The following is a 15,000-nucleotide window of genomic DNA, read 5'->3' on the forward strand; positions in this document are numbered from 1 at the left end:
GGTACCCAGCCATGAACCAGTCTCAGCTCTGAGAACAACATAGTTCAACATGGAAACATGGTGGAGTGTTCCTGTTGCCTCTTAGTGCAGATGGGGTCGCCGGCCGGCCTATTCACTATTTGCTGAAAATACTCAACTACATCATAACAACATTGCTATGACATTACCTAAAGCCTTAAGTAACAGATTAACACATAGCCACTACAATTTTGGTGACATCAAGGTTATAACACAGGCTCTGCGCTAAGGGGTTAACACCGGCTTCCATATTTGGAGGGATTAAGAAAAGTTCCTGGTGATGTTTCATAACGTTTCATAAGATGGTACATTACCTGGGAATTCCCCAGAAACGAATCACGTCACGGTTTTAAGTAGGCCTTGTGTCGACCTATAGTACATTCATTTAGGCTACTTAAATAGTGAACTGACACAAGGCTAAACGAGTCAGAGTACCAACTTCAGCACAATAAATGTATAGGCATAAAAGACATAAAAAAATGTCATCAACTAGCAATCAATATTATAATATCATCTACAGTAAATAAGCACCTGAAAAAATATTAACAGTTGACATGTTTTGTAAGTAATTTTCTATATCCTCAGAAATATACTTTTAATATAAATTTTATTTCTTCGTTTGACTTTTCCTTCTGTCTCCTCATCTGTAACTTGTTCCTCCTGTCTCTCCCTCTTCCCTGATCGCTTGTTGCAGCTGTTCATCATAGCACTGTCATTTGCGCACTTCTCCAAAGCGTTGTCGGGTACCTACATGAAGAGTGCCATCACGCAGATCGAACGCCGCTTCGACCTCTCCAGCTCCCTCATTGGATTCGTAGACGGCAGCTTCGAGATGGGTATGGTTCCTCTCTCTCTCTCTCTCTCTCTCTCTCTCTCTCTCTCTGAATCCTTTTGTGAGATTGAAAAAAACACTATCCAAAATGGCAGGTATATTAATCTCACTAATGGGTAAAAGTTGCTAAGTAAGTTGGTCTTTTCTACCAGCCAAACTGAAATTTCACCAGCATTTCAAGATTCAAGATTCAAGATTCTTTTAAATGGTCCCGAAGGAAATTTGTCTTGGACATACATAGCTGCCACCTTTGGTCGGTTGGATTGTATTCATTTAGCGCCCTGGTTGCAGGTAATCTCCTGTTCCTGGCGTTCGTGAGCCACTTCGGGGCTAAGATGCACCGGCCGCGTCTGATCGCCATTGGCTGCTTCCTCATGGCTCTTGGATCAGCACTCACCGGACTGCCACACTTCTTCATGGGACGGTAGGCTCGGAGTGTGTGGGGTGTGGAGTGTATGTCTCCCTGCCATGGAACATAAGGCCTAAATTTGAATCAATTCTTGGGTTTGATGCTTGTGTGTGTGTGTGTGTGTGTGTGTGGGGGGGGGGTGTATATGTGTGTGTGTGTGTGTGTGTGTGTGTGTGTGTGTGTGTGTGTGTGTGTGTGTGTGTGTGTGTGTGTGTGTGTGTGTGTGTGTGTGTGTGTGTGTGTGTGTGTGTGTGTGTGTGTGTGCGTGTGAGTGTGTACGGTTGCATCCATGTAGTATGTTTAAGTTTGTGTAAGTTTAGTTGATTTATACAGTATAGGTAATCAATATGCATGCATGTATGAGTGTGTGTGTGTGTGTGTGTGTGTGTGTGTGTGTGTGTGTGTGTGTGTGTGTGTGTGTGTGTGTGTGTGTGTGTGTGTGTGTGTGTGTGTGTGTGTGTGTGTGTGTGTGCGTGTGTGTGTGTGTGTGTGTGTGTGTGTGTGTGTGTCCAGGTACACATTTGACACAGTGATCCAGAGTTGGCAGAATGAGAGCAGCAGAGTGAGTCCCTGTGTGGCCCCAAAAGGACAGGACTACCCCAAAGTCAGGATGGAAATCACACAGGACACTGACACAGGTGTGTGTGTGTGTGTGTGTGTGTGTGTGTGTGTGTGTGTGTGTGTGTGTGTGTGTGTGTGTGTGTGTGTGTGTGTGTGTGTGTGTCTGTGTGTGTGTGTGTGTGTGTGTGTGTGTGTGTGTGTGTGTGTGTGTGTGTGTGTGTGTCCGTCTGTGTGTGTGCGTCTGTGTGTGTGCGTCTGTGTGTGTGTGCGTTTGTGTGTGTGTGTGTATATACTGCACCAATCTACCTTCGTCAGGCCAATGCTATTCGAGCACCCTAACAAGGTGGGGCCCAAATGGACCCTGGACGACTCTCCTTTTGCTGGGGTAGTTTTCTTGTTACTGGTGAAAAATGTAAAAACATTTCCTCACTGACAGGTTAATGTTAGGGATTGTTTTGGTTTGGGCACAGATTAGCATTTTTTAGCTATCGTTGAGGTTAATATGAATGGAAGTCAATGGGAGGACCCCACAAAGATATTACGGTGGGGCTGTGTGTGTGTGTGTGTGTGTGTGTGTGTGTGTGTGTGTGTGTGTGTGTGTGTGTGTGTGTGTGTGTGTGTGTGTGTGTGTGTGTGTGTGTGTGTGTGTGTGTGTGTGTGTGTGTGTGTGTGTGTGTGTGTGTGTGTGTGTGTGTGTGTGTGTGTGTGTGTGTGTGTGTGTGTGCGTGCACCATATGTAGGATGTATCAAAGTAGAGGGGCAATAACAAACATCTTGCACACGACACAAACACAGAGGTCAGTCATGTGCATGCACTTTCAATATACATACTGTAGGAGCTATCAATATACCTAGCCTAGGAATTGACGTCATCACTGCTGACTTTGAGTTGGACCATTGCAGTTCTGACTGTCTCTCCACCTGCATGGATCTGGGCCGACTGTGTGTGGCAGCATACGCACAACATCACTTGTCCAGGGGGCCAGGTTGCCCTGTCTGATTGCTCATGATTTTGTGCTGCTTTTGCAGACTGTGTGAAGGACTCGGGATCTCACATGTGGATCTACGTGTTCCTGGGGAACGCCCTGAGAGGTATCGGGGAGACACCTGTCACTCCGCTTGGAATCTCCTACATCGATGACTACGCCAAGGCCGAAAACTCAGCCTTCTATATCGGCAAGTGTGATGCTCTCTCTCTCTCTCTCTCTCTCTCTCTCTCTCTCTCTCTCTCTCTCTCTCTTTCTCTCTTTATCTTGTAGAAAAAGATTTTGACGCTGAAGAAGGCTTAGGCCGAAAGGTCTGTCTGTCATGCTAACCCAGTGGATTAAAACCGCAAGAATTACACCTGAGAGTGCGGCTCTTTTACTAAACATGAACCTTGCTGTTTGCTCGCGCCTGAAGACGTTGTAAGAAACAGTTGGGAGTTCAGCGCACTTTCTAAAAAAAAAAAAAAGATTTTGGTACATCTTGTGATTTTTTGCACACCTAAGGCTGAGGAGTTCTACTGATAAAGCAGGCTGATAAAATGAAGAATGTCAAACAAATTCTATCACGAAATTCTTGTTTAAAACATTATCTTTACTCCTTATTTGTCTGTGTCAACAGTAGTCAGTCATTACACAAGTACTGCTGCTGCCCCTCCTCGTGCAGGCATCCAAGACAGAACCCAGAGCACCAGGCCCAGAGCCGTAGATAAGAGCGTTGCCATAGGATCCAGCGGGAACTTCCTTCAACAAAACTGGCGCCGAAACTGACCATATATGGTCAAAGATGGCCGACCTCGCGGTCCTAGTCAGTTTTGCACAGCCTTCATTTTGGTCCATATGTAGCGTCCGTTTCCATAGACTATCATTGGGGACTCTGAGAAGAATTGATATAACAACCCACAGTGTAACTACTTGACCTAAAATGGTAACTTGTGTCAGAACAAAAGCAACACGGTGTAATTTATAGAATTAGTAAACGTAACCTAGTCATGGTAACACAAACCTATTGCAGAGATGGGTTTAGCTGGACCCAACGAGTCTTGCGTAAACCCACGTAAACCCATGAGACCAAAGATCAAAGACTGCGTCAACTCTTCCTATCTACGGCTCTGACCAGGCCTGAAGCAGATCCTGTGGTCTCCTGTTGTAAATTCCATTGCCTGCATGATTAACTCTTTTTATTTTAGTTTGTGCACTTAGTGATGTGTTCTGGGCTTTAAGTAATTGTTGGTTGAACTTCATCCAGTCAGGGGTCAGATAATGGTCATATTCATACAAGATGAGGCCTTCTTGAAACTTATTCAAAAAGCTTAGAGATTCCCGCACTGTACAAAAGATATGCAAAAAAAACGTTGGAGGTTCCTCAGAGACCGTCCAAGGTTCTCCTTTGACCATCGTCTATTTTCACAGTACTGTATGTATACCCGCACCTTAGCAGAGAGGTGTGTATTAGCAGTCATGTGTGTTTACTGTGTGTGTGTCTCTCCCAAAGCCTGTCTTCAGACCATCACCCTGCTAGGGCCCATGTTTGGCTTCCTGTTGGGGTCCATGTGCGCCAGACTCTATGTGGACATTGGTTTTGTTGACGTTGGTAAGATGTCTTCCGTTCTCCTCATAAACAGAATAAATAGTCAGTAAACAGAGTAGGCCTACCAATGTTTGTTAACCTTAATAAACAGAGTACCAATGTACATATAGCATGTGTGAATGTACCCTACAGACACGGTAACCATCACCTCTAAAGATGCCCGCTGGGTGGGCGCGTGGTGGTTGGGCTTCCTGGTGTCGGCGGGCATCATGCTGCTTGCGGGCATCCCCTTCTGGTTCCTGCCACGTTCTATGCCCAAGCAGGGCGAGCTGCCCGAGAACCCGTACGAGCTCGGACCTCCCCTACCAACCGCCGAAGAGCGCAAACTCAGTGCCATTGCCAAAGGTAAGGCTACTGTCAAATAGATAAATGTAAACATTGGCACACATACAGATAAACACACACACACACACACACACACACACACACACACACACACACACACACACACACACACACACACACACACACACACACACACACACTACCAGCATTTGCCATTATGTAGGCATGATAAGGCATTTTGTGTGTGTGTTTGCGTGCGTCCGTGTGTGTGCGTTTGTGTGTTTGTTTAGGCTTCCTGCCCTCCCTGAAGCGTCTCCTGACCACGCCCGCCTACTTCCTGTTGCTGTGCGGGGCGGTGCTTAAGTTCAACTCCTTCATTGGTCTGCTTACCTTCAAGGCCAAGTACATGGAGCAGCAGTTCGGCCAATCAGCAGCGAGGGCCAACTTTCTGATTGGTGAGCACAGGTGTACATCAAAGACATACTCCATTAAACTCCAAAACCCACTAACAGGACCTCTTTTTACTCTGAGTTGAACACAAACAAATACTTTCAATCCTTTCTTGTGTTAATGGTGGTGGTTCCCAACCTTTTTAGCCCGCGACCATTTGTGCGTTTTTCCACATACAACTGGGCTATGCCGTGCTGTGTCGTGCGTGGCGCGTCGAGCTGAGTGGTGCTGTTATACCAGCCCGGTTTGTGTTTTCATTACAAAGCGTATTACCCGGAATATGGTTGGAGTTACATTTTTGGCGTTGTCACGTAGCATTACTTGACACTAGTTGACTTAACGTAAGGCCGACAGATACCTTTCCTATAGAAGTAGGCTATAAATAGTTCAGTGACATCATATTTGGATATTACAATGTTGATTTCTGCCTTTGATTCTCATATCAAAGTAATACACTGTCAAACTAAAGAGCATTCCAAGAGAGTTGATCGTGTGAACTCTGGTGAGGACGAGCTGACACAGATTCTGGCAGTAACGTGCGGTCAGCTTTATGGCTGGTGAGGCAGTGACTTATCAATATTTGCCAAATATCTATAAGTTTCATATGTCGCTTTCTGAACATAAGGTAGGCCTACATATTAAAACATACTGCATTTAGAGAAAATGCCATTAGAGATATCTCTCTCTCACTCACTCACACACACACACACACACACACACACACACACACACACACACACACACACACACACACACACACACACACAGGATTCAGTGGTCCAGACTCGGCGTTGGCGCAGGGGGCGTGGGTAAACAACGGTGGGACAGTGCCATTTAACAAGTTTGAGTCAAGTTCACCATATAACTGGCGGCAGAGTCACGTTTAGTTCTACCTAGGCTACCTACTGCACAGGCTGCGCTACTAGGCCTGCTAGGCCTACTCCTCCTCCCTACACCAATATGTCTGTTAGAAAGGTGGACACCACATTCAGATCAGACGCGATATGTGTCCAGGATTATACTGTATTTTTATAGGCCGTCAAGATACAAGGCCATTCTCAGTGTTTTCTGGTCTTTGAAAGAGGGGACACTGATAACCCCAAGCCACACGAGCATTTTGGACAAAAATGCTCTTATGGTGAATTTTGAGGTCTGCTTATCAGCGTTCCTTTCACTCCACCACTCGAAAATAGGCCTACAGATCCGATGCTTGCGTTGTAATAGGCTACCGCTTACACAGCAACAATTCACATTATGTATTCAACAACAGAATATCACCCCACCGGGATGATCCTTCTGGTAGCCTGTGAAATAGATAATGAAGCCAGACGTGGCCGTGATCATGGACAGCTACCACCTCCGGTAGAAAAGACTAGAGTAGACAGAAAATAGGCACGACATGCTGCGTCATTTGAGGACACTCCTCCTGAGAACCGTCAACTATACCACTCATCCACATCATACCACTGCGGACCCAAACTCAACCTAAATACTATAGGCTAAACAATAGACAATGACGCTGAAATATTCCACAGTCGTTCATCTCGAGGATGGACATTTCAAAGAATGTCAGACGAGCCGAACCTCAAAGCGTGTATTATACAGCGTTTGGTTATTATCATTTTAAACTGCCTCGTTAGGATAGCAAGCAACGTTATCACTTGGGCATACTGGGACTGGCAAAGTGAACACACAGCTGCAAACCAAACCAAAATCCAGGAACCCACAACCCCTAGTTCGTTCTGTTGCCAACATCACTCGTGATGAATTATTCTTTGAGACATGTAGCCATTGCTATGTCATTCAAAACATTCTCACTAGTTGCAGGTTAAGATTACGCCTGAAATGCATATGTGAAACATAGCTACTGTAAAACCAATGCAACCGAACTATTTTTCAAACAACTCTTCCTTCATCTTGACAAAATCAAATAAAACTTAGACCCAAGTCAACGCCACGGCGGGCAAATGTAATAATCAAATTTCCTTACCTTGAAATGCTGTCTTGATTACAGGGCTACTCGCAATAATATTCTCACGGTTTGACATATCCAACCCAGCTAGCAAACTGCTAACGTTGTTTTGCTTGTTGCCCCCCACTCCACATAGCCAGTCTTTTCGGTTGTACCACTCACTGTGAAATAATCAAATAATATTCTGTCCAATCTCCTGAAACAATTTCCTCAGCTCTGGTGTCGGTCGTCCATTCTTTATCACGTCTTGTTTCCCTTGGAAATCCAACTTTGAGAATGATCTTAGTTTCGTTATGAAATCCACTTCGATGGTAGCAGTCAACGTGAACAAGCTAGCCAACACTAATGACTGACTGTATTGAACTTCAGTGGCGCTATGACGTCACTGACAAAGCTAGACCAATCTAAACTCTCTCTGGCTAGACTCAACGGCAGAATGAGGGTGAGGCCAATGTGTTGCTCGCCGCACTACTCTATTTTTCAATGGGGTTATGCCAAAGCGCTCAGAGTAAAGAAATGATAATCACACGTAGAAAATAGTGAAAACAAATATCAGGAAAATGTGGGCACACCATACATATTTCTGTTAAGTGTATGAAAACGTTTAATACAATATTACGAATTGCATACACAGAACGAGCAAAATGGCGCATGCGCTGAAGCTTGTTACTGAGGGATTGCGCAATCTGCGGTGAGGCCAACTCGGGAGTTGCCCCAAATTCAGTGTATTCGGAGCAGGAGGTGGGAAAATAGTGCGGTTTTGGCCACAAAAATGATTGAAAATGTTTGAAACTGTTTAAATACTGCACAAATGGTAGTTATGGTAAATATGCTCGAAAACAGTAGTTATTATTGTTACTATTATTCACATTTACTGCATCTCATCATTCTCATGAAGTCTAGAAGAGACAGGTGAGGCACAGCCTCCCCTGCCGTATTGGAGTGCACGTGCCTGGATTCTGGGTAGTAGGCAGTGGAAGACCCACTCAGCTGGCTTAAGGCGACCGGCTATAGTTTTCGAGCTGAGTCAAAGTGTGTCATGCCCAAATCAAAAGCAACAAGTGGCAGCCGAGTCGTGCTGTGTCCAGGTGTATTGGGTAGAAAACGGGCAATGAAAATGACCCTTTTGAGAGCATACATTTCTGGGGACCTCATACACATATTATTTTACGAAAGCTACCATGTAGGCTATTAAACATGTAGTATTTCTGAAAAGATATAAGATTGTATGTGATGTTTCAATCAGACCATTGATGAATTAATTTTATATTAATTAGTAATTTTGCAATATAAATCAGTATACATTTTTACACACCAAGACATTCCAGGCGACCGCATTTGAATTCCAGGCGATTCCATGTGGGGTCCTGACCCCCAGGTTGAAAGCCGCTGCTTTATGGTCTCTTTCCTCAGTGTCGCCCCGCCTCCACAGAGAAGACAATTAAGTTTCCCTGTTGTCGTCCTTGTCAGAGTAACTTTTGCTGCACTTTCAACATCCCTATTTCATATAAGAAAATGACCTTTGTTTTGTGTGTGTTTTTTTAACGTTAGGCCTATATTGAATACATGCAATGGTCAATGATTCCTGATGGCTGTGGTGTGGCGCATTTTCAAGTCATGCTGAGTCATGCTCCTCAAACGACACAGAAAAGCACTTTTCTCACATGACGAGGTTGTTCCCACAACACATTTCTGTTGCTAAACGCGAAAAAGCCATAGACGGTTCAAATCTGTGTGTTTTCTTACTTAGCCTACTTGTCATGATGCCATGTTGGCATGTTAGACAGGTCATCAGCTGGGAAAATTAGGCCTTTCGTCCTACCGCACTTTTCTCTGTGGATTACTGACCAGAAGTCCTATTGGAAGAAATTAAAACATGGGGCCACGTCAATTTTTGCTCAGAATTCAATATGGCCGCCATTTTCCAAAATGACTTGTTTTCATGCATTATTACATTGTACTATAAGGTGATATTCATGAACGATGAACTACTTTCAGCACTATCCTGTCCTATTTCCTTACATACATGTTTACAAAGGTTGACTAAACTAAAATAAATGAAAATAAAGTTGGCCACCTTGCAATATCCAAAGGAAAGTGCTGAAAATAATGATTGAAATGTACATAAAGAGTCTATGGCTGCGAAAATTAGGCCTATTGTCCTGTCAGGGTTTTCACAGTGGATTACAGACCAGAAGGCCTATTGAAAAAGATTAAAACTTGGGGCCATCTATGTGCTCCAAAATTCAAAATGTTCTCTGTTTTTCAGAATGGCCGACTTTCACACATTTTTCCTCAATACTGTAAGGCCATAATTACCAATAAAGATGACCTATTTTTCAGTTAAATTGTCCTATCTCCTTACAGACGTGAGTAGAAAGGTTGTCTAGAAAAAGGCATGAATATATATATACAGGGGGTGGACAAAATAACTGAGACACCCTGTCATTTTAGTGTCATTTAGTTCCTCTTGCATCCACAGTTAATCCTGTTGAATGTGGTTCATCCTTCTTGGTGGTATGCAGACATTACCTTGGATACTGTGGCTCTTGATACATCACAAAGACTTGCTGTCTCGGTCAAAGATGCAACAGTTACACAGATTTTCTCCTTTTTGAACTCTGACATGTCACCCATAATGTTGTGTGCATACTTTACTGGTGTAGCCATTAAACTTCCAACACTAAAATGATAGGTGTCTCAGTTATTTTGTCCACCCCCTGTATCTTGCCACTTTGAAATATCCAAAGGAATGTTGTCAAATGATTGAATTTCACAAACACAGTGGACTGCTGAAAAAAGGCTGCCAAACTGTGTGTGTGTGTGTGTGTGTGTGTGTGTGTGTGTGTGTGTGTGTGTGTGTGTGTGTGTGTGTGTGTGTGTGTGTGTGTGTGTGTGTGTGTGTGTGTGTGTGTGTGCATGCGTGTGCGTGCGTTTGTATGTGTGTGTACGTGTGCACGAGTGCCTGAGTGCGCTTTTCTCAAGTGTGTGTGGCCAGTGTGCTTCTTTACATACACTGACATAGACACAGTAGACCGGGTGTGTGTGTGTGGCGGGGTTTAGGGGGGACCGAACGATGTGGAGGAGCGGGGGGATGAATGAGGGGGTGAGCGGGGGTAGGGGGGCAGAGTGGGGTTGGGGGGAATGAGCCGAGTTTGAATTAGGAGGTGGGGGGGGCAGAATAGTGTGTGTGTGGGGGGGGTAAGTTGAGTCGGGGGGGTTGACCTGCCAAACTTTTCACATTGGATGGGGGGTGGGCGAGTATTTTTTGGGGGGTGGGGGGAGAATGAGTCAGGGGGGTTGAGCGTGGGGGGCAGAATAGTGGGGGGTGAGTGAGGGGTGGGGGGGCAGAGTAGCATGGAAGGATGAGTGAGGGGGTTGGGGGGCAGAATAGTGTGTGGGGAGGGATGAGTGAGGGGGTGGAGGAGGCAGAATAGTGTGTGGGGGAGAGACACTGTAGAGCAGGGGAAAGACGAGCGGAGGATACGCGCGCGCACACAATCACGCACACTCACCCTTGCTTTATGCAAAAAAATGTAGGCCTGAAAAACTTTTGGTCAGAAATCTAATGTGAAAAGTTTGGCAGATCAATAGCCTGTTTTCAGCAGTCAACTGTGTATGTGTAATTCAATCATTTTCTGACAACAATCCTTAGGATATTGTCTATAGGAAATGTACATCTTTCTGTTGCCAACCTTTGTACTCACGTCTGTAGATAGGAGATAGGACAGAATTTCACTGAAAATAGGTTGTCTTTATTGATAATTATGGTCTTACAGTATTGAAAAAAATGTATGAAAGTCTGCCATTTTGAAAAACAGAGAACATTTTGAATTTTGGAGCACATTTGAGGTGGCAACCAGCTGGTGAATCTTTTTCAATAGGCCTTCTGGTCTGTAATCCACTGCGAAAACCCTGACAGGACAATAGGCCTAATTTTCGCAGCCATAGACTCTGTATGTGCATTTCAATCATTATTTTCAGCACTTTCCTTTGGATATTGCAAGATGGCCAACTTTATTTTCATTTCTTTTAGTTTAGTCAACCTTTGTAAACATGTATGTAAGGAAATAGGACAGGATAGTGCTGAAAGTAGTTCATCGTTCATGAATATCACCTTATAGTACAATGTAATAATGCATGAAAACAAGTCATTTTGGAAAATGGCGGCCATATTGAATTCTGAGCAAAAATTGACGTGGCCCCATGTTTTAATTTCTTCCAATAGGGCTTCTGGTCAGTAATCCACAGAGAAAAGTGCGGTAGGACAAAAGGCCTAATTTTCCCAGCTGATGACCTGTCTATGTAGCACAGTTCAAATGAGCTTGGCTATACTCTCTTATACGTTAGGAATAGTACATCTCAGCACAGCAGGTATTACGTTAGGCACAGGCAGGGGGTTAAGCAGGAAAGGGCAGCTATAATACCCAACAACAATGGACAGGATTTAATCAAGAGTCTTACCTTACAGGCACACACACACACACACATACACACACACACACACACGCACGCACGCACGCACGCACGCACGCACGCACACACACACACACGGGGGTCCCGGTTTCACCACTCACTACAGTAAATCAGTCATTCCTCAAATACCACACACACTCTGTTGCCATGGTGACTCGGTTACTTGAGAGCATTGGGGGCCACAGGAGAAGTCAAAAGCGATGGTCCTATATTGTGTGTGTGTGTGTGTGTGTGTGTGTGTGTGTGTGTGTGTGTGTGTGTGTGAGAGAGAGAGAGAGAGAGAGAGAGAGAGAGAGAGAGAGAGAGAGAGAGAGAGAGAGAGAGAGATTGCTTGCTTGTACTGTATGCTTTCTTGTATATCTGCGTCATTGCTGAAAAGAATCTATTGGAGGAGGACAGAGGACAATATAAAACAAGGAAAGAAAAAGACTTATATCTGACAGCTGACCTAAGCTAAGGGGTTAGCTGCTTAATAAATGGCAGCTTGAAAGTGTGACTTGGCTTTGGGTGACTGTTTATATTGTGTCAAGAAACTTGTGTCTTACAGATATATATAACACAATGTAACACCATATGCTCCACCTGTTCATCTAAGTGTGTTAAACCTGTGATGGGCATCCTCTTGTGGAGGGCGTGGGCAGGGGTCAGCAGGCATCAGCTTGGCTGTGATTGACAGGTGACAATGTTACATTCCTGTGGGCTACAGTATGAAGAGATAAGGCAATGTAACACTCTGCTCCTCCTGGCCGTCCAATCCAGGTGTGCTGAATCTGCCGGTGGTGGCAGTTATCATGACTTGGCTCTGATCCACAGGTGACAGTGTTACCAGAGGCACATTTTGCCACCAGGCAAGGGCCCCCAAGCCCCTACTGTAGATGGCAAATAACAGCTCAGAATTTACGACAGTAGTGGCCATTTTGTTTCCAATGTTCTTTCTTTTCAATGTCCGCTTGGGGCCCCAGCCGACCCCAGAATCGCCTCTGAGCGTTACGTACCTGTATGAGATAACACAGTGTCACGCTCTATGCCCCACCTGTCCATCCAATCCAGGTGTGTTGAACCTGCCGGTGGTGGCGGTGGGCATCTTCCTGGGCGGCCTGTTGATGAAGCGCTACCGGCTGAGCGTGGTGGCCGGAGCCCAGCTCTCCTTCCTCACCTCCATCTCCGCATACCTCCTGCTCATGCTGCACTACAGCACCAAGTGTGACAACGTCCAGGTGGCCGGACTCACCGTGGCCTATAATGGGTAAATGGGGAGGAATCTGTGTGTGTGTGTGTGTGTGTGTGTGTGTGTGTGTGTGTGTGTGTGTGTGTGTGTGTGTGTGTGTGTGTGTGTGTGTGTGTGTGTGTGTGTCTGTGTCTGTGTGTGTCTGTGTCTGTGTGTGTCTGTGTGTGTGTCAGGACCTGACATTAACTTTCTGCTCACCGGCCACTGTGGCTAGTGTTTTCTTTATCACCAGGACATCTATTCTTTATCATGATACATCTAAGTTCAGAAAAGGAAGTATAAAAAGACAATCAGTGTAATGACCATTGTGAGTTAAATGAAACTACCTACATGGGGAATCTGTGTGTGTGTGTGTGCGTGTGCGTGTGCGTGTGCGTGTGCGTGTGCGTGTGCGTGTGCGTGTGCGTGTGTGGGTGCGTGTGCGTGTGCGTGTGCGTGTGCGTGTGCGTGTGCGTGTGCGTGTGTGTGTGTGTGTGGGTGTGTGTGTGTGTGCACGTGAGTGTTTGAGTCGGTGTGTCTGTGACGAAGTGATAGTATTTGTGCAATAGAAAGACAGTGTGTACAGTATATGTGCAGGTTGGCATCATGTACACTCGCCTCCAAAAGAGTTGTCGCCTACCCATCTGTTTGGAATAACAGCTAATAACCTGACTTTCAATTAATCACTTGGCTTCAGAAGTCACTCATATGAGAGCTACAACCCTCTCGAATTAAAATGTATGTACAAAAATAAATTTCATGCACCAAAGAAAGATTGACCCTTTAATGAACACAGACAGGGCAGATTTTGACAAGACAAAAGTTTTGTCGCCTATCGAACATAATGTGAAAATGAGCAGATAAGTCACTTCAAAACACTTCAAATACGCAGATCGGGTGTCATACTTAATCACTGGTTCACTCACACCTCTCCAGAAAATCAACTTTGGCCTTAGGTGTATGTTTAGGGTCATTGTAATCATGGAAAGCAACACAATGAAAATCAATGGAGTTCAATGAGAGATGGTGACATATTTGCTATTCGTAGAGCAATACATTTTTAACTTCATGATGTAATCAATGATAAAAGCCCTCACACACCAGCAGCATGCATGCAGCTCCACATAAGAGCTGTATCCCTCCCATGTTTGACTTTAGGCACCATGTATTTTTTCCAAATTCTTCACCTTTAACACCAGAGAAGTCTCTCCCACTGTCCTGTTTCAAAAAAGCCAGCCAAGAGTATGTCAGGCCTAATTCTGACAAAAATGAAGGCTAATGGGACTCATACTCTGAAATCAAGATCCCAAGATCAACCATTTTAGAACTGATAGCATCAGAACTATATGGTGTTGGAGATGAAGAATATGAAAAAAGAGAAATGGTGCATAAAGTGAAACATGGTACATATACAGCTCTTATGAGGAGCTGCATGCATGCCGCAGGTGTTTGAGGGCTTTTGTCATTGATTAAATCATGAAGTTAAACATGTATTGCTCTACGAATAGCGAATATGTCACCATCTCTCATTGAACTCCATTGATTTTCATTGTGTTGCTTTCCATGATTACAATGACCCTAAACATACACCTAAGGCCAAAGTTGATTTTCTGGAGAGGTGAGAGTGATTCAGTGATTAAGTATGACACCCAATCTGCGTATTTGAAGTGTTTTGAAGTGACTTATCTGCTCATTTTCACATTATGTTCCATAGGTGACAAAACTTTTGTCTTGTGAAAATCTGCCCTGTCTGTGTTCAATAAAGGGTCAATCTGTCTTTGGTGCATGAAATGTATTTTTGTGCATACATTTTCATTCGGGAGGGTTGTAGCTTTCATACGAGTGACTTCTGAAGCCAAGTGATTAATTGAAAGTCAGGTTATTAGCTGTTATTCCAAACAGATGGATAGGCGACAACTCTTTTGGAGGCGAGTGTATAGGCTTATGTGTCTCATGCTAATGCATTCCGCACAGTCAGAGATTCTTTAAGTATAGAGATATGCCAACATAATAGGTTTCTATGGGCACCTAACGTGACCAGGTTCCGGTCTGCCTAAAGGAGCGTGTCATAATGCTCCTAGAATGAATAGAACAGTCCTTAGGTCTGCTTAGGTCTGCCTAAAGGGGGATTTCCCCCCCTCCTCCTTGCAATAATAGAACCCGCAAACAATGGGCCAATGGAACCTCTCTCTTATCTACTCTCTCTGGCGCAGTGG

At 44.6% G+C, this 15,000-nt stretch overlaps 1 protein-coding gene across 1 annotated transcript in view; it reads left to right on the top strand.

Moving 5' to 3' along the window:
- Nucleotides 1-15,000, top strand: part of slco1e1 (solute carrier organic anion transporter family, member 1E1) — a 24,359-nt gene that overhangs the window by 3,514 nt on the left and 5,845 nt on the right. Inside the window, exons 3-10 of the mRNA XM_063217043.1 lie at nt 713-854; nt 1,142-1,274; nt 1,773-1,897; nt 2,850-2,996; nt 4,299-4,397; nt 4,527-4,739; nt 4,970-5,134; nt 12,628-12,823. Coding sequence (XP_063073113.1) covers nt 713-854; nt 1,142-1,274; nt 1,773-1,897; nt 2,850-2,996; nt 4,299-4,397; nt 4,527-4,739; nt 4,970-5,134; nt 12,628-12,823 — 1,220 coding nt within the window. The remainder of the gene's footprint in view (nt 1-712; nt 855-1,141; nt 1,275-1,772; nt 1,898-2,849; nt 2,997-4,298; nt 4,398-4,526; nt 4,740-4,969; nt 5,135-12,627; nt 12,824-15,000) is intronic.

Source organism: Engraulis encrasicolus, chromosome 15, assembly GCF_034702125.1.
Source record: "Engraulis encrasicolus isolate BLACKSEA-1 chromosome 15, IST_EnEncr_1.0, whole genome shotgun sequence".
Classification (NCBI taxonomy): Eukaryota; Metazoa; Chordata; class Actinopteri; order Clupeiformes; family Engraulidae; genus Engraulis; species Engraulis encrasicolus.